The 23,716-nt window shown below is 44.8% G+C and overlaps 2 protein-coding genes across 3 annotated transcripts; both read right to left on the bottom strand.

Annotated features, from left to right (window-relative positions):
- Window positions 1-92: 92 nt before the first annotated feature.
- rab11fip4a (RAB11 family interacting protein 4 (class II) a) lies at window positions 93-17,100 on the bottom strand. 2 transcript variants are annotated; one of them, XM_069177362.1, is made up of 15 exons: window positions 16,820-17,100; window positions 11,787-11,874; window positions 11,341-11,429; window positions 8,559-8,722; window positions 8,310-8,471; window positions 7,530-7,664; window positions 7,113-7,148; window positions 6,767-6,875; window positions 5,172-5,275; window positions 4,563-4,703; window positions 4,251-4,332; window positions 3,801-3,938; window positions 3,554-3,700; window positions 2,875-3,018; window positions 93-2,792 (listed from the first exon to the last, which is right to left on the bottom strand). In XM_069177362.1, exons 1-15 carry the CDS (start codon window positions 16,970-16,972, stop codon window positions 2,676-2,678), a joined length of 1,809 nt encoding a protein of 602 aa, XP_069033463.1. In that variant the 5' UTR covers window positions 16,973-17,100; the 3' UTR covers window positions 93-2,675. The 2 variants fall into 2 exon arrangements, with proteins under 2 accessions (XP_069033463.1, XP_069033464.1); XM_069177363.1 differs by lacking the exons at window positions 11,341-11,429; window positions 11,787-11,874; window positions 16,820-17,100 and adding an exon at window positions 10,547-10,657.
- Window positions 17,101-18,554: 1,454 nt separating this feature from the next.
- Window positions 18,555-23,220, bottom strand: coil (coilin p80). The gene is made up of 7 exons (XM_069177347.1): window positions 22,866-23,220; window positions 21,606-22,602; window positions 20,763-20,843; window positions 20,313-20,360; window positions 20,067-20,136; window positions 19,844-19,932; window positions 18,555-18,851 (listed from the first exon to the last, which is right to left on the bottom strand). The coding sequence occupies exons 1-7, from the start codon at window positions 23,117-23,119 to the stop codon at window positions 18,798-18,800; spliced, it is 1,593 nt and encodes a 530-aa protein (XP_069033448.1). The 5' UTR covers window positions 23,120-23,220; the 3' UTR covers window positions 18,555-18,797.
- Between the last annotated feature and the right edge of the window lie 496 nt (window positions 23,221-23,716).

The following is a 23,716-nucleotide window of genomic DNA, read 5'->3' as shown; positions in this document are numbered from 1 at the left end:
AGGTGCTCTACAAATAAAGTTTATTATCATTAGTATGGCAGATGACAGTCAGCTGAGAGAAATGAGAAATAAAAACACAGCAGAGAACAAAGAACCAGCGCTGACATTGTCATGCCAAAGCAAACAGATTTTATTTACACATGTAGTCACTCATAGCTTCATGTGTGGCAAACAAGTCAAAGAAAACAAAGTGAACACGTGACTTGTGACAGACTATATTTTTCTTCCAGCATGTTTAATGTCATTATTCCAGGTAATATAAGTTGGCTATGACATGTGTGCTATATAACATAAGCTGCACATATTTCATGTCAAAACTCTCAAATAGGCTTCGTAGTGAGTGGATGAATGCACATAAACAGTGTAACTATATTCTGTACAACATTTACAACGTATGAAATCACTAACACGGTGTCATAAAGAAACATTGCAGTATTATAAAAAAAAGCTCAATGAACAATAAATCATAGCTAGACTGCATGAAATCATTTTTCATACCTCGTATGCAAATGCGATAAAACCTGTATAATAATAATAAAAAAAAACGGATAAAAAAACTAACGATCTGTGCAATGAAGCAAAACTATTTTCATCTGATACATAATATAGTGCTTACAGTTTACTACTCTCACTGTGACACACCTGTGACACACCTGTGGATCACCGCGGTGTGTTTGGCTAGCTGATCTAGGTCACATCGTGGGTGCAAGTACGTGTGGAAAAATATTTAAGTTTCATATTTCATTTAAATTAGTGGAGGTGGAATTAATTTACAACACAGGGACAGTAAAGTGGTTCCAGGCCGGTTCACGATCACACTGCAGGAAACCAGGAGTCAGTGGACTTCCTGTCATGTTTAATTTGTAAATGATCTGAATGAACACACCAGGAAAATCTGGTTTGAAGGAGCTTTCATGTCAACAAATGTCCTCAAAATGCATCAAGGTGCAACAGACCCGTTGACTTCTTGTTTACATCCATGTTTGTTGGTCATCAGTCGTTTACTTCATTCATTCTGTCAGGCACATCACCTCCACCAGCTTAGCAATACGACATGAAACTAAGGGCAGGGTATGAAAGCCATGTAAGACATGAACACTGAGAGGAGCTCACTGCTTTGCTCCACAGCACTACTAGTGGTCAGAAACCCCACAGGGCACCTTTAAGGGGATTTGAGGAGGACCAGGTCCAAATGAAACCAGTCCTTTTCCTCCTCTGATGACAGAAAGTGGCCACAGCTAAACTTCTGCAGTGATCAGCGTTTCTTTGCACGTTGTTGTTTGTCTGATGTGCAAGTTCGTCATCGAAGCTCCGTGTGAAGAGTCGATGCCCTTCGACCGTTACGTGTCAAGAGGTTTTTGTGTGTGAAAACGGTGAAATGTTTGGATTTGGCACATGATTGCAGCTATTGGCACCTTTAAATATCTTCGCTATAACAGAGAAACTGGGCAGGTTCAAGGTGTTTCACAGACACAGCTCCTGACATTAACAGTTGAACTACAGCTGAGGATGTTTGTGATGTTGTGTACAGCATATATTTATCATGTAAACATTCAGTGGTGTTGAATCAGCAAAATTAAAAAGGGACAGAAACGCAGTGAAAAACCTTCACTCTCCTGACGGGATCCTGTCGGCGGTTTTCACCGTTTTTACATTCGCCTTGAATGAATCTTTTGCATCAGTCCGGACCGTCGTGCCGGACGGAGCCGCTGTAGAGATCAGTGTTTATCCAGAAATAAAGTGAACCATTCATTGTTGTGTGATTCCAAATCTTTTCAAATGTAAGAGCTTGCTGATGGACAAAACACTGCAGAGCAGCTCAACAATGACCGACAGGCTGAACAGGTGGATGTGAAGGTGCAGATTCACGTGTGTGTGTGTCCATGTGTGCATATGTGTGTGTGCGTGTGTGTGTGTGCGCGTGTGTCCGTGTCCGTATGTGTGTGCGTGTGTCCATGTGTGCATATGTGTGCGTGTGTGCGCGTGTGTGCGTGTCCGTGTGCGCGTGTGTGTGTGTGTGTGTCCGTGTCCGTGTGTGCGTGTGTGCCTATGAAACTACATTGGTTAGCAACACTTTCATGTGAGCTCCAGTTTGAAGTTGTAATCCTTCAGATGTCCATGTTGGTGTCATGATAGACGGTCTGCTTCTGTTCAACAGCAGCCGTCATGGATCTACGTGGTGGAGTTCCCTCTCTGGACAGAACTTAGTTCTTCTGCTGGATTCACATGCATGATTGATTTATAGACATTTGACTGAATTTAATCTACAGATATCATTTATAATTTGATTTCACCAATACAAACCTCACTGTTTACAGTTCTTTCGGATGCCAGCTGTATTGGAAGTACCGCTAATGCTAACCAGGTATTTCCTACTGTTTGCAGTTCACATCAAAAGTATTAAATTGGTGAAAAAAATCTACAAAGCATTTTGTGTGCAACAGAAGTTTTAAATGTTCGAAGAGAGAACAACTTGCAGAGTGAAATCAGAAGCAGGATGGAAAACACCAGTTATATATTTATTGAATCGACATCCAGCAGGACTGAAATCTGAAGGAAGACCACTTCAAACCGCTGCGTTTAGATAAGCAGAGCTACACTATCACCAGTGTGTGTGTGTGTGTGTGTGTGTGTGTGTGTGTGTGTGTGTGTGTGTGTGTGTGTGTGTGAGATGTTTAACCCTTGATCTCCAGGATGGACGGGTTGTGGTCCAGAATGGCCAGAATGATTTTGTCCATGTACTGCCTCAGACGCAGGTTGATCTCCTCCTGCTCCTTCAGAGCGTCCACCAGCTGACAGACAGGGAGAGAGAGGTGCATTAAAACGGCGGTCACGTCAACAGCGAGCGTCTCGTCCGCCCGGCGACAGACTCACCTCGTCCCTGGAGGCGTTGTCGATCTCCGCCGCCAGGCACTGGGCCTTGGTGTGACAGGCGAACAGGTTCTTGGCCTCGTACAGACTCAGAGTGAGAATCTGAGCGTTCAAGTCGTCGTTCTGATCCCGCAGCTTAAAGTTCTCCTGCAGAAGCAGAGACAAGATCTCCTCAGAGGGATGAATGTGTGGACGGAGGTTTAAAGAGTTAACCTGCAGTAACACAACTCTAAAGTCAAATAAACTATTACTATCTCGAGTTACCAACACTGAACACGCAGCTGTTTGCACACCAGATTAAAACACACTGCAACAGTTTCAGTCCTTCTGACAGAGAAGAGAGTCTGAGAGTCTCTGCAGGACGTCCTCACTAACAGGTTAACCTCCTCTAACGGGTTAACCTCCTCTAACGGGTTAACTCTCCTCTAACGGGTTAACCTCCTCTAACGGGTTAACTCTCCTCTAACGGGTTAACTGGCTCTGACGGGTTAACACTCTGCCTCTCATGATTGGTCACATTGAGTCTGACTCCACCCACACGACCTCTTTGGAACCTTGATTGACAGCTTCTGTTAACTGAACCGATATTGACGGATGAAGCGGACCGACTGTCCCGTGATCTGAACCGACCGAGCAGCAGAACCCTGCGAGGACGGGAGAACCGAGCTGAGTGAGTTCTGACCTGTTTGAGTCTCTTCACTTCGTGCTCCATCTCGGTCTCCCTGGCCTTGGCGTTCAACTCCGACAGCCCCTTTCCTTTCCCAGGATGCTCCATCTCCAGCTTGAAGCACTGCAGATACTCCAGCTCCCGGCGGAGGTCATCGATCAGCTGCAGAGGAAAGACGCACTGAAGCGGACCTCCAAAACATTTCTCATCTCATCTTTGTTGAATATTGTGGGCGAGTTGTTGTTGAGACATCCTGCCTCACCTCCTGCATGGACTCCTTCTCCTTCTGAAAGTCGTGGCGGTTCTGCCACAGCTTGTCCATGATCTTCCTGTAAAGGTCCATCTCATCCTTCAGCCTCAGACTCGTGTCCTCCAGCTTGTCCGTCATCCTCTGCTTCTCCTGCAGGAAACCATTGTTGTGACATAAATTCACACTCCCTCTCCTATTATTATATATATTATTTACCTAGAAGGACACTCAGAGTATCAGTAATATGGCATAAATAATAGTTATAATATATAATAGTTATTTACGAGTGCTCAAACTTGAACCAGGAAACGATGATGGCAGAAAATTCTTCACTTTACAATCACTTCCTTTTCAAAATAAAACTCTCTAACTTTTGGATTACATTAAGAACCAGTGTCGTTGGAGGAATTTACCGTTTACAAAACTGTATGAAAAATATGTGAGAAAGAAAACCGGACTCACCTGGTCCAGTTTCTCCGTCTGAGACTTCAGTCTGCACACGTTTAACTTCATCTCTCCATTCTCGTCTTCCAACTGCTGTACCCTGTCTCACACACACACACACACACACACACACACACACACACACACACAGTTTCAGTGAACTACACAGAACTGCAGCACCTGTCGGACCACCTGGTGTAGTTTGTGGTGACGGAGAATAATAACCGTCCGTGTTTCCATGTGATGGTTTCAGACCTCGACTTCAGCCAGTTGAAGCACGTCGAGCGTCGCGGCTGAAGTTTCCCTGTCGGTCTGTGGTTGTGCGTTTACCTGTTACACAGCAGGTCGATCTCGGTGTTCCTGTCTCTCTCCATCTTGCTGTAAGCCTCCCGATGCCGCTTCATCTCCTCCTCCAGACTCTGATCGGCCTTCGTCTCGGCGTCCTTCACCTGCTCCTCCAGCTCGTGCACCCTGGGACGAAGGAGAGAAACCACAAGCGTCTTCGTCACGTTCCCGTGCACACAGCGATTCTTCTTTACGTTTCTATAAGACACTGGGTTTGAGTTGGTTGAGAGTGTTTTGGGGTGCCAGGTTTGTTTTTGATTTTCTCCTTTATCAGATAACCTTTTGAGACGGAACAGTATTTATTTTCTTTGTGTTTTTTCTTGGGCTGCGTTTTTGTTGGTTCGCTCTGTGTGTTGGGATTTCTTTTATAATCGGATTTATTGAAAATAGATTGTGTTTGTGGTCATTTTCTATGAACCACCTTTTGTGTGTTCTGTATATTGAAAACTTTGAATTATTTCTTTTGTAAATAACTTATCTTTTTATGTTTTATATTTTCGGTAATAAAAGATTAAAATAAATACAGTTTTAAAAAAGCAGACTTAAACTCTTCTGTCAGTCAGTGTGTGTGTGTGTGTGTGTGTGTTGTCCTACCTGTGTACAAGATGTGTGTTCTCCTGTTTGAGTTTGGACTTCAGGTCTCCATTGGCCAGACTGTCGCTCTCCAACTCCGTCACCTTCTTCTCCAGATAACTGACCTGAAAGAGACACAAGCAGGCGTTTGACTCGTCTCAGGGACACGTCTAGCTGAGGACGAGGCTGCAGGCGTGTCCTCTGAACCACAGATTTACAGCCCGTCTGTTCACCAGCTGACAGGAAATCATGGAGCTGCAGCTCAGTGCACACAAAGCAGACAGAAAACTGAATATTGGTTAGTGTAAAGGTGTAAAGGTACATAGTTCGCTGTATTCATGTTTTTTTTAAATGTGCCGACTAACAGAAACTGTGATGAAGCGTATGAAGAGAGTGTGAATGCTGGATCCAGGACAGCTCAGGTTCATGTGTTCATTTGGCCTTCAGCTGGTCGTCACACCGGATTAAACATGACAACAATGCGTGTTGTGTAGTATGTCAGCGTTTCCCCTCAAAGGAAGACAAGGTCAGCCGTTTATGTCAGTCACTGCAAAGTCATATCAAAGAGCTGAAATACAAAAAAATAATAATAATAATCATCATCTTCACACGTTCACTTAACTTGCATCTGTGCTGTTTTTGCTCAGTTACAGTTTTGAACAAACCTGAAATTTGCTTTATGTTTTTGTTCTGACTTTGATACCGTCAAACATTTCTGCTGGTCAGTAAAACTGGTGTCAACCAATCAGGAGCCTGGTTACATGTTTAAACAGCTCTGGTAACATTAACACTCATATCAACACTCTGCACAGAAATCAGGTTTTATGGGAGATGAAGACGGCAGATTTTATTTCCTCCAAACGAAAGCTGCAACAATTAGTGATCGTTTCAAGAAAAAATATCATTATCATTATAATTAATTAGATATCATCTGATGACGTCAACGTGGGCTTTGATGTAACTATGTTTTGATATTTTATCAAACCATTTAGCTGAGAAAATATCGAGCAGATGAATCTATATTGAAAGTTATCCCCAGTTGCAAGAAGAAGGTCTGATGTCTCGTATCACTGCAGCTTTTGTGGAGAAAGGAAGAAATGTTGCTCCGAGAATAAGACTTGTTTAACCGACTCAGTTTACTAATTGTGTTAAATGTTAATTTACAACAACAACTCTGTTTTTTCCTGTTTCTTTCTAAACTCCCAGCTGCCTAAACAATGAAAAGTTACACTGTTTAGGTGGCCACATGCCACAACTTCCTGTGTATATTTCAAATTAAAAGCCTTGATATTAAATTAAAAGCCTTGTCTTGTTTCATACATGGTCCATCCAACCGTCAGGCTGACAGTCACACAGCTACAGTCACACAACCACATGTCTTCAGACTGGACCCGCAGGAAACCCACACTGGCACCAGACAACATGGACCTGACGCTTTAATCAAAAGTTCTGTAGACACAATGCATGATGGGAACATTTCAACGGTGACTGAAATCCAGAGCGAATCTTTTCGGGAAATTTTTGAATCCTTTCAAAGTAATTGAAACTGTTCTGGAAACCAAAGTTCAGTCTGATTTAGATCTGAGATAAAAACATCAGTGTGTGTGTGTGCGTACCTTCTCTGTGATGTCGAGGTCGCAGGAGTCGATGCTGTCTGTGAACAGATCCTCGGTGCTGCTGCCCTGACTGGACCCGAACACACTGTGGTTGGCCTGGAACAGCTGACTGCAGAGGACACACACACACACACACACACACACACACACACACACACAACATGGTGGTGTGACATGTGCAGGCCTCTGAAGCTGCTCATCAATTATACGACTCTATAATGACACGTTTATCTGCTGCGATGCTGAAGTCATCTCTGATCTGTCCACTCTGTCCCATGATGTAAATGATGACACACTGCAGTGTCTCTGGTTAAAAGGTCATTGGGAGGAAGGTCATGTGACTCACCGTCCAAACGCTGTGCTGGAAATCTTTCTGTTTGGGCTGAAACACGAGAGAGACACAGAGTCACACACACACACACATCTCTTCATCATGTGGTTTTAACAGATGAACCGTTACGAGCTGCTCTTAGCCTCCAACTGTCACAGAGACTCACTGGTGTTTAACTACAACTACAGCAACAATATAGTAACCTCAAACACCAGTCATCCGGGCAGACTGGGATACAGTTGCTATGGCAACTGCTCAGGCTCACCCTGTGATGCGGTTGCAGCGTCTGCTGTCAGGAATGAACAAGAGGGAGGATTTTAAGGCTGAACGTTAATCTGAGTTCTGTTAAGCGAGGTGATGCTGAGGCAGCAACCTGCGTGAGGATGCTCACGTACGTGTGTGTGTGTGTGTGTGTGTGTGTGTGTGTTCCACCTGTTGGCCTTCAGGTTCCTGAGTCGAGCCTCCAGGTCGTTGAGCAGGTTCACCTTCTTGCAGCACTGAGAGCAGTAGATGTCCAGCAGCTCACTGTTGTACAGCTGCCGCATCTTCTGAGGAGTTTCTCCTGCACTGCAGCGACAAACACATCAACACGTGTCAGTCAAACACGTGACAAACACACATCAACACGTGTCAGTCAAATATATAAAACATGTGAACACGGATCGCTGACAGAAAGCACCTGCAGGACTCTGCAGTGAGAAATGCATTTAGTTCTCCTTTTACTTTCTACAATTTGTTAAATGTTTTGCATCCGTTTTTCTCGTCTGTGCATTGCATTGTGGGAGTCGAGCAATTTATGTTTGCGTTCTTTATTTTTGTGCATTCCTAGTTTGAAACTGAGCTTTCAGAAATCCAAACTGGAAGCGTTCAACAGCTCCAGCATCAAACGATCAACATGGCTGACAGAGAAAGTCAGCTTCTGATGAATGATTGCAGCATCAGCAGAGTTTAACTGGATATGATCAATGTTTAACAACAGATCCATCAACGTCACGTGTTTCAGACAGCAGCATCGTTTACCAACGCTGTCATGAGTGTTTCTGTCGGAGCTGCTGTGTCGTGTGACGTCACAACATCTGAATAAAAATCAACCTGGAGAGTCACTCCGTCATAGTTTCTTGGAACTGTGTGTGTGTGTGTGTGTGTGTGTGTGTGTGTGTGTGTGTGTGTGTGTGTGTGTGTTGTGTGTGTGTTTCCAGATTGAGCAGCGACCTGGAGGGGAGCGAGGAGCCCAGGTCGGAGAAGCCGTTTGTTCGGGTGTCCTCTTCAGGACAAGGGCTGCTGGGAGTGAAGTCCACGTCTTCGCCTTCACCGTAGTCCTCAAACTGCTCCTCCCCCGAGATGACGGACGCAGACGCTGAACCAATCAGGTGGCTGGAAGTGTACAGCACAGGTTAGTGTCACTGGATGTGATGCAGGAAGTCTCCATCACGCCTCCTCTCAGGTGTGCTTGTGACTGACCTGTCTCGGCGTATCGGATGCAGGGAGGCGGAGCTGTTGGCGTTCTCAGTGCTGCTCTCCATGTCACACTCCCCGTCAGCACCACAGCCCTCTCCGTACGCACTGCATTCTGGGTAGGAGCGCGTGCACATGATGATCGGAGGGCCCAGCTTCGCCTCACCGTTCTGCACACACAAACGAAATAACCAAAACTTCATCAGCAGTTTCTGTAGAACAGATAAACTCCAGCATAGAGGACCTTAACTTTCTCATTTCCATCACTATGAATATGTGCGGCTGATAATCAGACTCAACACGCACATAACTCCAGACGGACGAAGAGGTCGTCAACATCTCCGTGCACAACATTTCAAAAAGCTCATTTCAACATTTCAAAGTTGATTTGATGATGGAAAATATTCCAATCATCTCCGTTGGACATCAGAAATAAATATCTTCTAATATCTACGAAGCGTTCAGAGCAACTCCACCATACATGGATTCATTCAGGACATTTTTTGCTGTACACTGCTTTTTTTTATCATTTAAATTATGAAGCAGAACTTTTAATTATCACAAAATATGTATTAATATATAGTTTTGATAGAAACAAAATTGTGATAACACATTTTGCTCTGATATCCCTGCTGTGTAATCTGTCACAGTCTGACAGTCGTACTTTGACCCGGGACAGTTCGGATCATAATGAACTGAAGCTTTACGAACATTTTCAAACTGAACGCTCGACCTTGAAGCACGTTTGGGTTAAAACTTGAGCTACAGCGACCTCTAGTGGTGTGTAGGTTAGTAAACACGAGAGTCCGATGCTGGTTCAGGTCAGCTTCATGTCTGGGGAAGCGTTCTGCAGGTCAGCTGCACCACAGCCGGGGTTTAAACCAGAGGACGCAGCAGAAAGTTTAGAGATGACGGGTGTTTGTTCTAGTTAACAAGTTTAAACCTGCGTCAACGTGACACTGCAGCTCAGCTGATGGCAGAGAAACAGCCCCTCTGATTGGAGGAAGTTGTTCTCTGTACATCTGATCGGTTTTCTTTCCACGCAGCTGCATTTCATTTAATCAGGTACGTTTTAAACAGGATTTCATAAACCGATGATCCCACAGAGCGTCTGTGGTTTCTGATCTCCTGGGATGCAGCATGCCCCACATATCTATATTAATAATGCACGTCTGTGTCTGGCTTCACCCGACTGAGGTACCATGACAAGGTCACACCCAACATATACACACACACACACACACACACACACACACACACACACACACACACACACACACGATCTTCTCCTCAAAACAGGTAGATTTCATGCCGTTCTTACCGAACACTTTGATTTCGGTCTTCCTATGAGGACACACAGAGTCCAGCAGACGCAGCAGTCGATCTTTCATTCATCAATTATACACATGTTGTGTCTGAGATGAGGAGGCGTGTGTGCAGATGTGGAACGATGAAGAGTCAACGAGGAAGTCAGAGCATTAACGGAGACCAAATTGTTCAGCAGGAAAACATGTGAATCAGGTGAACTTCAGACTGAATTCATTCAGCATCCAGCTCATCTTCCACCTCCACAGCCCAACTCCCAAAACACAGAAGGAAACCCTGAGAGCTCCTCCGACGCTCTGACTGAGAGACTTCTGTGTGAATCAATAATCAAATACTAAAACTAAACTAAAACATTCAGAGGTCTCTTCAGGGTTCATCCACTGGGAGCTCCTTCTGTTCACCAGGTGGAGTCTGTAACCTTCAATAAGTCTCAGCCCAACAGACCTCCTTCACAGCAGACATGATGACAGGTGAAGGTGAAAGAAACTGGGGTCGGTGTGAACACACACTTAGTCCTGAGAACAGCTGCAATTAGCAACCTGAGTGAAAACACCTGTGTGGGCGGAGCCTGGAAACCACTGGAGCTTCAGCAGTTTGGCTTTTCACAGAAATTCAATCAATAAAAGTCTCTCTCTCTCTCTCACACACACACCCTCCCCCCCTCTTACCATCTGAGTGTGCCCACCATGCGCCTCCTCTCCAGTCCACCGCCACCAGTCACACCGGTGTGTGTGTGTGTGTGTGTGTGTCGTCCACATGAAAGATCCACTGAAGCTCCTTCACACACATGCAGCTCTGCAGTCGTTCATGTTTGAATCACACTGACGGGTGAGGAAGAAGCCCCGCCTCCAGCTCTCTCACCACCCCAGTCCCTCCCTCGCTCTACCACTCTCTTGTTGCTAAGCAACTGTCCTGTTGGGCTGCTCTCTGGCAGGGACATGAGCAGCAACACACACAGTAATGTATGATCCGCTGCATATTCATAGAAGTATTTATTATTCATGCATGTTGGAGTCACGTCAGAGCTGCGTGGAAGCTGCAGCGCTGCCAGCAAAATAAAATATCAGGTGTAAAATGGGAAATCTTTCATTTATCTCAGAAGGTACTTTTAATGTATTTGAAGTTGTATTTCGCATCTGATAATGAAGCAGGCAGCTCTGTGGACGCCTCTTTCTTCCAGAAAAACATGATGAAAAGTTACTAATGGCAACTCATAATCAAAAAAGTTAAACGTCACATATACTCACAAGTTATGATGTAAACATGTCGACTATCCAGGACTAAATAGTCAATCAGACTTGTGAGAAACTTTGTACAAAATCTGACGTTTGAACTGAAATGTTTGAAAAGTCAGTGTCTCATTGACTTTTAGTTGAATTCGGTTTCATTTAAACATCGTTAATTAATGCGTCAGAAAACTGAGTGTTTATCCAGCATGACATCAGAGAGCTGAGGATCGTACCTGGTAAACATAACCGTTGTCTGTAACAGCCGGCTGGCTGGAGGACAGACCTCGAGGACCCACAGCCATATTTAGTATCTCCTCACAACCTGGAAGGGAGGAAGGAAGGGAGGGAAGGAGGGAGGGAAGGAGGGAGGGAAGGAGGGAGGGATGGAGGGAGGAGATAAACCACAGCTGGTTAGCTTATCTTAGCCTAAAGCCTGTGTCGGTCCCTTGCTGACCACATAGCATCACTTCTAAAACATCACATGAAGGAGGCTGTTATATAGATATATACAGTGTATCCTATATATGTTCCTATATATATATATATATATATATATATCCTATATATGCTCCTAGATAGATGTATATATCCTATAAATGCTCCTATATAGACATATATATCCTATATATGCTCCTAGCTAGATATATATAACTCCTCTGTTCACGTGTGCTTCTCTCACCTTTGATGGCGAACACGCCGTGGCAGAAGTCCTTGAAGTTGATCTTGCCGTGAGTGTTGGGATCCAGATACTTCGTCAACTTCTTTACCTGCGAGACACAAAAGTGAAATGAAATTTATTCAGACAGCAACAATCACCAACGTTCAATGAGACATCCTCCATCCGTTGATCTCCTCTCCAGCTTCGGGTCAGAACCAACGAGTGAAACCTCCAGAAAATGTTTCTGCAGGTGTGTCAGCTGTTCTCGTCACTTTTAAACTCGCTTTCTCTCCTGCATCTCCTGTCAGCTCATAAAAAAATCTCTGTGCACATTTTCCACTTTTCTTCAAATAAAAACTTTTAATTTCCAGACAAATTAGTGAAGCTAAAAAAATTCTGCAGCGTAAAACCACCTCAATATCGTCTGAGAGGAAAAAGGAGCAAATTCAAAACGTCTCCAGGGAAGAAAAAAATCTGTTGTATAACAGCAATTAAAATGTATGAAGGTTCAGGATTTTGGAGATGAATAAAAATAGATAGAAGTAGAGCTGAAGTTCATGATGAAACTCAGAGACACTCACATCCTGACAGGTAATAAAACAACGAATAAAAACACCAATAAATGAATCTTCGACTTCTCCAGAATGTGTGAAGATGTGATGAAGGTCAAACACGGTCCTTAATGTCCCCAGTGAGACGTTTGCACATCTCTCGTCTTAACTGTCTCCTCATGTCCACACAGAACAACGTGAGCACAGAGGAACGTCTCAGTTCTCTGAGGACCCAGCAGGTTCTGATGGATCACAGCCGGGTCAGCTGTCAGGCTGTAGGTCCACTTCAGACAGAGATGCTCTGTTTAATCACAGTGAACACTTTCTAATCACGTGCTTCTGGAGTTTAATTACATCTGATTTCATCTGGAGATGATGTAAACAACACCATACTTTAATAGTGAATATTTACAGGATTATTTCAGTGACAATAATCTGAGCCACCGGTTTTTTATGTTTCTTTGCTCTGCTGATGATGTCGTATTTCTGCCTCCTCATCATCTTCACACTAAGTTGACGTAACGTGTCCTCTGGTTGAGATGACTCGACAGGAGAATGTGTGTGTGTGTGTGTGTGTGTGTGTGTGTGTGTGTGTGTGTGTGTGTGTGTGTGTGAGACAGTCACACTTAGGTAGGTAGGTAGGTATTTACTTTATTAATCCCCGAGGGGAAATTTTTTCCCGAGCAGACGATGGAAATATTATCTGACTGACAGGTTTGAATCTCAGCGTTAGTAGAGTGAATCTGAGTCTGGATGAACAGGTAGAAGCGAACTGTGGAGAGCAGAGGACACGTTGTGAGTCGGCTTCTCACACGCACACGCACACACATGCCGTCACACAGGCGTCAGTCAGAGTGACCGTCAGGACTCGTCTCTCTCACCACAGACAGTGAAGCTGTTTGTGTTTTCATCTGTGATTCTTGAGGCAGAAACATGTTTGAATTCAGATAAAATCAGAGATCTTTTTATGATGCTTAAAATCATCACGTCCACCAATGAACGTCGAACCTGATTGTGACAGAACAACTGAGCAGAAGTTAGAGGATGATGTATAAACAAAGGTATTTCATCAGCATGTATATATTAAAGCGACAGCGCAGCGTTGGCTACAGAACAATAAAAGAAGCGATTAAATTCAGACGATCTTTTCATTTCCCCAAATCACAGCTCAGAGTCGAGCAGCTCTCAGATTCTCAAGTCTCTCAGATATTTGACAACACGACAACCATCATTAATCTGCCAACTGGCATCAGTGCGTGAAATGAATGGAAACCAATGGCCAAATTTTAGAGGCTAGAAACAGGTTTTAAACATGAAACACGTGTTGAAAATACAGCGTGTGCACGAATAAACACGAGAAATCCAGATGTTTCATATGCAGCCTTCTTTAATCCTCACAGCGTGGAGAAAGCGGTTTGTCACTGAGAGCAGAGCTCATAGGCTGCCTTCTGCAGCTGGGCGGATCATTCATTACTTTTTAATCAACCAATCCGCTCGGAGACTCCGCGTGAAGCTCCCGTCGCCACGGTGACAAAGAACACAGAGATAAGAGGAACAGCGAGAGGGGAGGAGGAAGATGAAGAAGTAGCTTCCTTTTAGTACAGCCGAGTTATTTTTAGTAACGGTGTTCTGGGTGTTCAGGCGCCATCTCACTGTTCGACATCATTTATCTGAGCGCTTCCAGGGTTTAACCTGTTTCATCCACTACGAACGCACATTTCTACAACACCATCGTTTCTTTGTCTTCCAAGATCCTGATTTACACAGCAGAGTTTGAACAACCCAGTGCGATCAATCTGAGAGAGAACTGAGAGGTCTTCTGGTGGTATATTTATGAACCCTGTAACATCCATGATCTGCATAACAAACACAACATCCTCTGAAACCTGAAACCCACCAACAGGAAGAGGTTATAAAGACATGACAATAACACAACTTTGACCTTCAAAATAACTGCAGTGTGTTGTTTATTATAACATATTATCTATTATACACATTCTTTGCTGGTTGAATTTCAGCATATTGAAACTAACAAAATGTGGAGACAATGCTGAACTTTAAAGTCCATCAATAATTACAACACACAGTGAATCAGACCGACTCCAAACCATCAGATCCTCCATGTGTATATGCACGTCATCATGAAGAGACTTTCACTTGGAAGCAGGTCTGTCCAGCATCACCCCAAAAACAGTCATGTTTTCAGTCACAACACTTCAATTAATACAAATAATACAGCACTGAACCTGAGATTGGCACTGAGCTCTCCATGGTACTGAACTACAGATTGGCACTGAGCTCTCCATGGTACTGAACTACAGATTGGCACTGAGCTCTCCATGGTACTGAACTACAGATTGGCACTGAGCTCTCCATGGTACTGAACCTGAGATTGGTACTGAGCTCTCCATGGTGCTGAACTACAGATTGGCACCGAGCTCTCCATGGTACTGAACCTGAGATTGGTACTGAGCTCTCCATGGTGCTGAACTACAGATTGGTACTGAGCTCTCCATGGTGCTGAACTACAGATTGGCACTGAGCTCTCCATGGTACTGAACTACAGATCGGCAGGGAACTCTCCATGGACTGAACCAGAAACAGGCCCTATCTGCTGCACCAGTGCTGTGACAAGGTACAACATCAGACAGAACATTTAGATATCCCTTTGGAGCTAAAATGAACCAGTGTAAGAGGAGAAAAATCACAAAAATATGTGATGTGCTTCATATAAAGTGGTCACAAAGACATAAAAGTTGGGAACCACTGTCTTTCATGTAGATGTACTGAGATTATACACCCAATCAATGTGACTGAAGAGTTGTACTTCTTCAGTTGCTGATCCCTGACAGGTTCATGGATTCAGTCACATGTTGGAATAGAAAATGAATTGATTTCACTTCGCTGCATTTGGACCAACTAAAGACACACGACCCAGTGACGACTTATTTTAAGCCAGAGACTATTTGCTCAAATGTCCACCTCAAAAAACATCCCCAAGTAACAGCTGTGAGGCCAAAATGAATAACCTTGGGCTCTATGGATCAGAGACACATGGGAAGATTTCGAAATGCAATAAATCTGCTTGTTGTCATCACCAGGAATGATGAGGTTAACGCCACAGTGAGGGGTGTCGGACCGAGAAAACTCCACTAAAGACTGACATTTTGACTTCTGCCTCCTCAAAACTGTAAATCAGAGTAAATAACAGCCTTGAACAGTGAGTCAGTGACAGTGATGTTACTGAACCTGCTCTATAAACTTTGAACTGCAGACAGATTTGATGCAACAGAAATAAAGCACAACAGAGATGCATCCCTTTTATGTCTAAGCACGTTTGGGAACCTTCCAATACTCGTGTTTTAACCCTTGTGCTGTCCTTGGGTCAAAATGACCCGCAGCTGTGTTCAAGCAAGTTCTATTTTATTTTCATATTTTTTGGGGATCATTGGTGACAGGGAGGCTGTGAGGGTTTCTTTAAAGAATGATGACCAATGATCCCAAAAAATATAAAAATATAGAAATAAAATAGAACTTGGTTGAACACAGCTGCGGGTCATTTTGACCCGAGGACAACAGGAGGGTTAATCACAGATGTGTCCGGTCCTGCTACAGGGCCCTTCAGAGTGGAGGGGGTGTCACAGCACTGTTAAAACTACAGCTGTAATTCTTCACTACAAACCCTTCAGCTCTGGTTCAGCACCATGGACAGCACTGATCAGGACCGGCATGTCCTGAGGCCACATTATGTTCTGGTCGACTGGGGCTTCTGTCAGGAGTGGAACTTCCAGCAGTTTGATGTCAGTATATATACACTATAATATATTTATTATATTATTATTAATATTATGGTGAATCAATTGTGAACATTTGAATTTGTAAAACATCCCAACTGTTTGTTAAATACCAGCTGATCGCTGTATTTTTATCAATGAAAGTATTTCATCACATTGAAGCAAGAGTAATAAAAATCAGATGTTCCAGGAAGTTAAGGAGGTTAAAAATGTCCCACAGTGGCCGAATAAATTACATTTAATATGTTGTAAATCATAAGGCCTGTACACACCAACGTCCTCCTATTTAAGACTGATGTATTAAATCCAACCACCACAGACGTCCTTCAAGTGAAGCTGTTTTATGCTGTTAAATAGGCTGGAACCGTTTAATGGTATGGAAACCACAGGTGGACACACATGACGTCACAGCACAGGGACACGAACAGAACCCGTATGACAGGTCTTCCTTCATATCAGTCAAACCGCAGCACAGCAGACAGCTCAGGTGTCTTCATTCAGCTCGTTCAGTGACGCACACGTCAGAGAGAAGAGCAGAGCGCGAGCGGAGGAAAGTGACGTCAAAACGAGCCTCGCGCTCACCTGAGACCGTGGACACGGAGGACAGGTTGTCTGCGGCTCGAGTCTGTCTGTCAACACCTGTCACAAATTGACGTCGTGAACACCTGAGTTAAACACCTGAGTGTGGATGTAACGGAGCCCGCCTCACCTCGTCTCCTTGACCGAACTGAAGACCGAGGTCCACCAGGTGCTCCACCCGGATGAAGCCGTCGGCGTCCTCGTCACAGACGTCGAAAACCTCCTTGAGCCTCCGCAGGAACTGCAGCAGCTGGTCCTGGTTCGGAAACACGTATCCTTCCATCGCAGCGGGTGTCTGAGTGGTGACGGTGCTGGTTCTGGATCAAACGGACCGGAGGAGAATCGGGTCGGTGGCCGCCATCATCCTCAGCTCCGCCGGACCGACTGCTGCCGCTGTGACATAAGCAGCATCTCGCGGCGCTCAAGAGGCGCGAGGAGTTCCGGAAAACGCCGAGGACTGACGATTTGAGCACGAGGCGTTACGTCACAGGCCAGCTGCCAACGGCTGCCTAATCAATAACCCAGGTCCGAGGGGGGAAAGCTTTTTGGGACATTTTTACGGGTACCAACTGGCTACTGCCGGAATCAACTCTGTATTATATAAAATCACGATACATATCCAACCAATCTATACTTTTAAAAATGTTTGGACATTGAAAACAAATGAACCAGAATCATTAATACATTTATTTTACCATTGTACACATTCTTTTATTTTCTGGTCTAGAATGGAAGATTATATGATGGGGCAAAATAAATATTAATATTGAAACTAAATGTTAAAATGTTATCACTTATTTTGAACACGAAAATCATAATTTTGAGTTCATTATAAATGTATTAATTCTCGATGCCAATTTTTTCACTTATAAATGTAGAATGTCAAAAATCTCCCCCCAAACTTCACCGGATGTTCGGGTGAATTTAAAGATCATGTTCAAACTCTCAAATGGATTAATATTGAGAGAAGTAACAAAACTGTTCAACTTCATGATGAAATTCTTGCAGAGGAATAATATGCTATTTTTATTTGTCTTTTTCTCCTACGATATTTTTGCATCGACGGAATAGATCAATAGATACAATAAATATAAAATAAAAAAATGAAAAAATGCAGTATATACAAATAAAATTGAATACAAAATGTTTTTATTGTTTTATTATGTATTAGATATTCAAATCCATCTATAGTCATTTTAAATTAGATTTTATTTATTATTTTACTTTTGTTATCCTGCTGTCCTATTATTTCCACATTGCTACCTTTCTGTACGAAATAATGAGCACTTGTCTACATTGTTTGTAAATTTATATCTTGTTCAATATTTTTTTTTTATAAAATCAATAATCCAGGTGTTAACACGCCCTTCATGTAAAACAGTATGTAAGCTAATTTGCACTGAAACGACAACAATAAAATACTCTGAACTAAATTTAACTGACATCAAGTTTACAACTTCAGTCTGTGATAATTAATTAAGGACCTTCTGTATTTCTGAAGAGTCAGGTGAGCAACTAAAGACATTTTTATTCAGTTTAATAAACCGGAAAAACAAAACACACATGGTGGTTTAAATGTTTATATCAGCAGAATTTACCTAAATATTCTGTGTTAATTATATTAAACCAACTTACCATTTACAATCCTCAATATTTCACAAGCGAGAAATCATTCAACATAGTCTCACTTTCAGTCAAAGTTTAATATGAAAACTGCAGGATCCAAATGCAGCTCAGAGGTTGTTGTTGTTTCCGTAGTAACGGGGACTTTGATAAATAAAAGCCAGTCAGCCGGTGAGTCAGAGCAGATTGTGAGATGTAACTGAACGTGACATTCTGGGATAAAACAGACTTTGGCTCTACGACAGGATTCAGGTTTTTATTAGAAAAACAGTTTATACACGTCTGATCATAACATCACTGTACAAAACGTAAAGCCGTTACGTCCCACTTATTCCACCAACACTAAAAACTGCGGTGAGGATTTACTCAGCGGAGAATCTAATCAAACGTCAGGTGTCATGTTCAAATGGGACTCGCAGTTCGTTTAAAGATCCTAAAATACAGTTAATCTGAGAAGAGTCCGATTCAACCTGTGAAGTATAAATTCAGGTTGAAATGATCAGTCTTGGTTCCAGCAGAGAGTCCCACCGCTCCGTCACCTAAAGGGAGGAGAGTCCAGATGTTAGTGCACGAAGAGTAAAACAAGAAGAGCGTGAATATGACAGGAAACCGTCCCATTAAAATCGCCCTCGTTTCTCCTGATCAGCCTCATGAAGACCACGCGTGTTAAAATGTTGCTAAACTCTGATTGGTGCACAGAAATACATGACATCACAGTTTCCAGCTGAGCCGTGAGAAAAGGACAAAAAACAGCAGTCAGCTGATCGAACCTTGTGTCTCTTTAGGGTGAAACATTGGTGGGACTTTAAAGGTGCAATAACGGATATTATGGTATGGACAGCGGTCAGCAGTGACGCTGTGTGACGTGAAAAAGTTGCTTATAGTGACAACGAAATGATGGAGCTAATTTCTAACCAAAACCTGTATTAGAAAGAAAAAGTAAAGAAGAAATTTTGAATCCATCAGGCTTCAGAAACGAATGCAGCACGTCCTACAAGTAGAAAAAAACATATCTTACAAAGACAAAGAAAGTATGATGTGACCTGACAGAGACCGCTGCATCGTGAGAAAACCTTCTGCGGTGTGAACGTTATCACGTCATATTTGTACTTGGAGGACATGTTGTAAAGTGTCTGAAGCCTGAAGCATTAATAATATGTTGTGTATATTTTGTATTTGTCAGGTATTTTCAGGGAACAGCAGGTGATTTGCTCCGTGAATTATCACCTCCCTCTGCAGGTCTACTGAGGCTCATAAACATCCACTTCAGACTTCATTAAGAAACCTCTGATCAGCTGACTGAGCAGCAGAGACACAAAATGCATATGAATATGCAGATATTTCCCTCTGGAGCTGGCAGAGCTACAAGCTGCTCATCTGTTCATCAGGTGGACAGGAACTGGACTCCAGACTGGTGATGTTGCGCGTCTGCTCTCTTCAGCCCAGCGCCCCCTGGTGGTGTGCTGGAGGTTGACCAACCACAAGCTGCTGTTTTACAGGGTTATCAGTGAAGCTGCAGCGTAAAGCTCACCGAGGCTCCTCTGGACACGGCGTACTCCACTCGGTCCGAGCCGTCCGGGTTCTGGTAGACCAGGTCGAACTTCCCCGGTCCTACGGGAGCTGATGGACAGGAAGCAGGTCGGCCACAATCATGATGTGTAAATAAAGAAATTAGTTTTAAAGTGTTTAAAGAGTTTATCCTGCTTCCACCGGTCTGCTGTTATAAAAACACTCCAGCCTGGTTTTATTTATACCTGCAGAGGCGTGAAGGAGATCGAGCTGGATCTGTTTGGAGGTCGGATCAAAGCTCACGATCGTTCCCTCCTGAAACACAGAAACACGTCTGTCAGGGAGCGTCAGCAGGAGGAGAACAGTTCATGTCAGTCAGCAGGAGGAGAACAGTTCATGTCAGTCAGCAGGAGGAGAACAGTTCATGTCAGTCAGCAGGAGGAGAACAGTTCATGGAGCATGAACAGTCCAGCAGGAGTTAGTAAACTCACCTTGTACTCAGAGACTTGAGGGGTGTAGTTCTCCGTTAACTCCAACAGCTTTGAACACACAGAAACAGATAATTCAAATCTTTGACTGACTTCATGTGTCAATCACAGACACGCCGAGAAGACGCTGAGCACTTCCTGTAATTTAGCTGGTTGTAAAAAGAGAAATTCAGTTTAAAAACAGGACAAAATGATAATTAAGGCTGCAATTCATAATTATTTACCCTAAACTCGTTGTGTCTTTGTTTCTCCTGTAGGCTGTGTTCTTTTACATTTATAAATAAAGCTGAGTGTTGGAGGCTCTGGGGAAGTTTTACTTCCACGGATTTTAAATTTCAGAACAGATAAAAACCCGGCAGGTTTGCAGGTGACGGTGTGTTTGTCCGTGAGTCCATCCATCACCCGTCTGTGTGATGGTCCACTCTCCTTCAACATGTTCACATCGAGACTCACCTTGAAGGCGATCTTCTGGCCGACCGGTGGAGGAGCAGCCAGCAGCGGCATGGAGCTGTAGTCCTGCTGGGGAGCTTCAGTCTGCAGAGACAAGCAGCAACCCATCATTAATATTAATATCATTATTATTATCTGTTCATGTACGGTGGTTGATGACTGTCAGGTGTTCACATGTACACACCAGGTTAAACTGCACTTTTATTGATATACCTGGCTTTAGTTAAGCCCCGCCTCCTGAATACTGCCTGTCCAATCAGGGCAGAGTAAATGTGTGGTGGCGGGGTGTGGTTAGCTCAGCTGCAGGGGGTGGAGAGTGGGAGGAGTGGTTCGGGGAATGGTGCCGGACCGGTGTAATGAGCGCAGCTGAGCCGGAGGTGAACTGATGAGCTCTCCCCTATAAAGGGAGCAGGGAGAAGGAGGAAGAGGAGAAGCGGTTGCACGAAGACGTTGGTGCTACCGGGTCTCTCCTGGACACACGACACGCTCAGTCGTACGTTCAGGTGTAAAATGCCTTTATTTGCCCGGTCCATACACCAACGTCTTTGTGCAACCGCTTCTCCTCTTCCTCCTTCTCCCTGCTCCCTTTATAGGGGAGAGCTCATCAGTTCACCTCCGGCTCAGCTGCGCTCATCACACCGGGCCGGCTGTTCCCCGAACCACTCCTCCCACTCTCCGCCCCTGCAGCTGAGCTAACCACACCCCACCACCACAAAATGTAATGCAGCTTCATTTCCATAGATGGTATTTTATTGTGGGGTCTCAGGTTCTGGTTGAATCAGCTCCGTCCTGCTCTGCTGGACCTGGTGTGTTTATGTGTGACGGTGCAGCCCGGTTCTGACCCACCTGGAGGACCACGGAGGTGTTGGTCAGGGTGTCGGTGTGGTACGACGGCTCTCCGGCTCCGTTACAGCCGGACTCCAGGTTGCTGCCGGACCACCTGACGCCCCCTCTGCCTCCACCCCTCCCCCTGTTACCGGGACCGCGCCAGCCCCTCCCCCTGTTACCAGGACCGGGACCGGGACCAGCATCACGCCAGCCCCTCCCCATGCCGCGACCTCCACCTCGGGGGGGCGGCTGCAGCGGGCGGCGGATGACCAGCTGGATTTCCTCCTCGCTGTCGGAGCGCGCCTCGGCGGCGCCGGCAGTCGGTTTCTGTGCGCCGTCGGAGGGCTGGGGCGCCGCAGGAGCTCGGCGAGACTCCACAGGTGTTGGAGGTGTGGTTGTGGGCGGGGCTTTTACACTGGCAGTCTCATCGGAGGAGGAGCCTGAGTCTGAGGAGGAGGAGGATGGAGGGCGGGGTTTGGTCTGGGTGGGTTTGGTGCTGGGTGGTGTTTTGGGAGCGGCACGGGTGGAGGGGGGAGTTTTGGGAGCGGCCCGGGTGGAGGGGGGAGTTTTGGTCACCGTGGTTTTGGGAGCATCATCTTCCTCACTGCTGCTGCTGGAGTCCGAGGAGGAGGAGGAGGCCCTGTGGGGGGGGGCCCGGCTCACAGGGGGCGTCTGGGTGCTCTTCTTCTTCGGGCTCGTTGTAGGAGCAGCAGCCGGTTTGGGTGCAGCAGCAGGGACCTTTTCTTCCTCCTTCTCCTCCACCACCTTCTTCTTCTTCTTCTTCTTCTCCTTCTTCTTCTTCTCTTTGTGCTTTCCTGGTGACTTCCTGTTGCTGCTGTCACCGGAGACCTTCGTGGCTCCGCCCTCCACCTTCCTCTTCTTCTTCTTCCACTCTGTGCTCACTCCTTCCTCCTCCTCCTCCGAAGCTCTCCGTCTCTTCCGGTGGATTTCACCGGCCGGTTCAGGACCGGTGCCGCCGTGTCCGTTCACCTGGTCTACAGAGTCCACCTTCACCCTGACAAGGACAAACTCGTCGTTAACGAAGGCTCAGACACCTGCAGCATTAAAATACGTCACAGTTCTTCCCTTTAGATCACGTGACAACAGAGAAAACTCCATTTATTGATGAAGACTGTGAGACTCAGCTGAAAGCTCAGGAAGGAAGTCAGGAAGTGCAAAAGGAGTCAGCTGTTGGTGTGTGACTGCCTCTGATCCTCATACCAACCTGCTCCCAGTGAAAAGTTTAACTACGTCATGATGACGCAGTACGCCGGTTACCTGACGCTGTCGTTGTCCCGCACCACGTAGATGCTCTCGGTGTGCGGCAGGTAGCAGTCCTCCACGAACAGGTTCACGAGGCTCCTGCGGCTGAACTCGAACTTCTCCCTGATGATGCTCTCCAGGTCCGCCACCACTCGGCACGTGTTCAGGTCCACGAGCAGCCAGCACATCCGGCACCCGACGGCGGCCGGCGGCGGGTAGTCGAAGTGCAGCCGCAGGCGGATGGAGCTGCTGCTGGGGAGGGCGGCCATCACGGTCACAGCACCGGACCGGACCTCACGGACGAACTCAAAAAAGACACAAGGCTCGCGCTGCCCGGCGAGCTGAAGCACCGAGAACACTTCCGCTCTGGATTTTAAAAATAAGAGCGTCAGACCGTTCGTGGTGACGTCACATGACATAAATACTTGAAGGTTACCGCAACGTTTCAGCTTTTAAAAATGAACTGAGATTTTATTAATATTAATAATTTGTATTTTTAATATTATTTTCGTTGTTGATTTTACTTCCTCTTGTTTCATTGCATTTTCCCACACAGATTATTTATTGTATGTTGTATACAGATGCAGTGTTTACATATTGAAATGATGGATGTATCGTGTACAACTTAACAGGCATCTGTTTTCTTTTCATATTATATAGTTTCTTTTTACATAACAGCTCCTGCACTTTAAATTCCAGCAGACAAGACGATTCACAGACGCACTTCTGTTGGTGCTTACAATAAAAAGTGTTATCTGTCATTTCTTATCTTTAATAATGTTATCTGTCATCTCTGTTATTTCTTATTTATGTGAATGTCTCGGGCATATTTTTGTTAATTCTACTTCTTTCTACTTTTATTTTAT

This window comes from Embiotoca jacksoni, unplaced genomic scaffold (assembly GCF_022577435.1).
Source record: "Embiotoca jacksoni isolate LCO1_2020_lvr unplaced genomic scaffold, fEmbJac1.0.p SCAF_71, whole genome shotgun sequence".
Taxonomy (NCBI): Eukaryota; Metazoa; Chordata; class Actinopteri; family Embiotocidae; genus Embiotoca; species Embiotoca jacksoni.
This window is presented reverse-complemented; position numbering and strand designations above follow the sequence as displayed.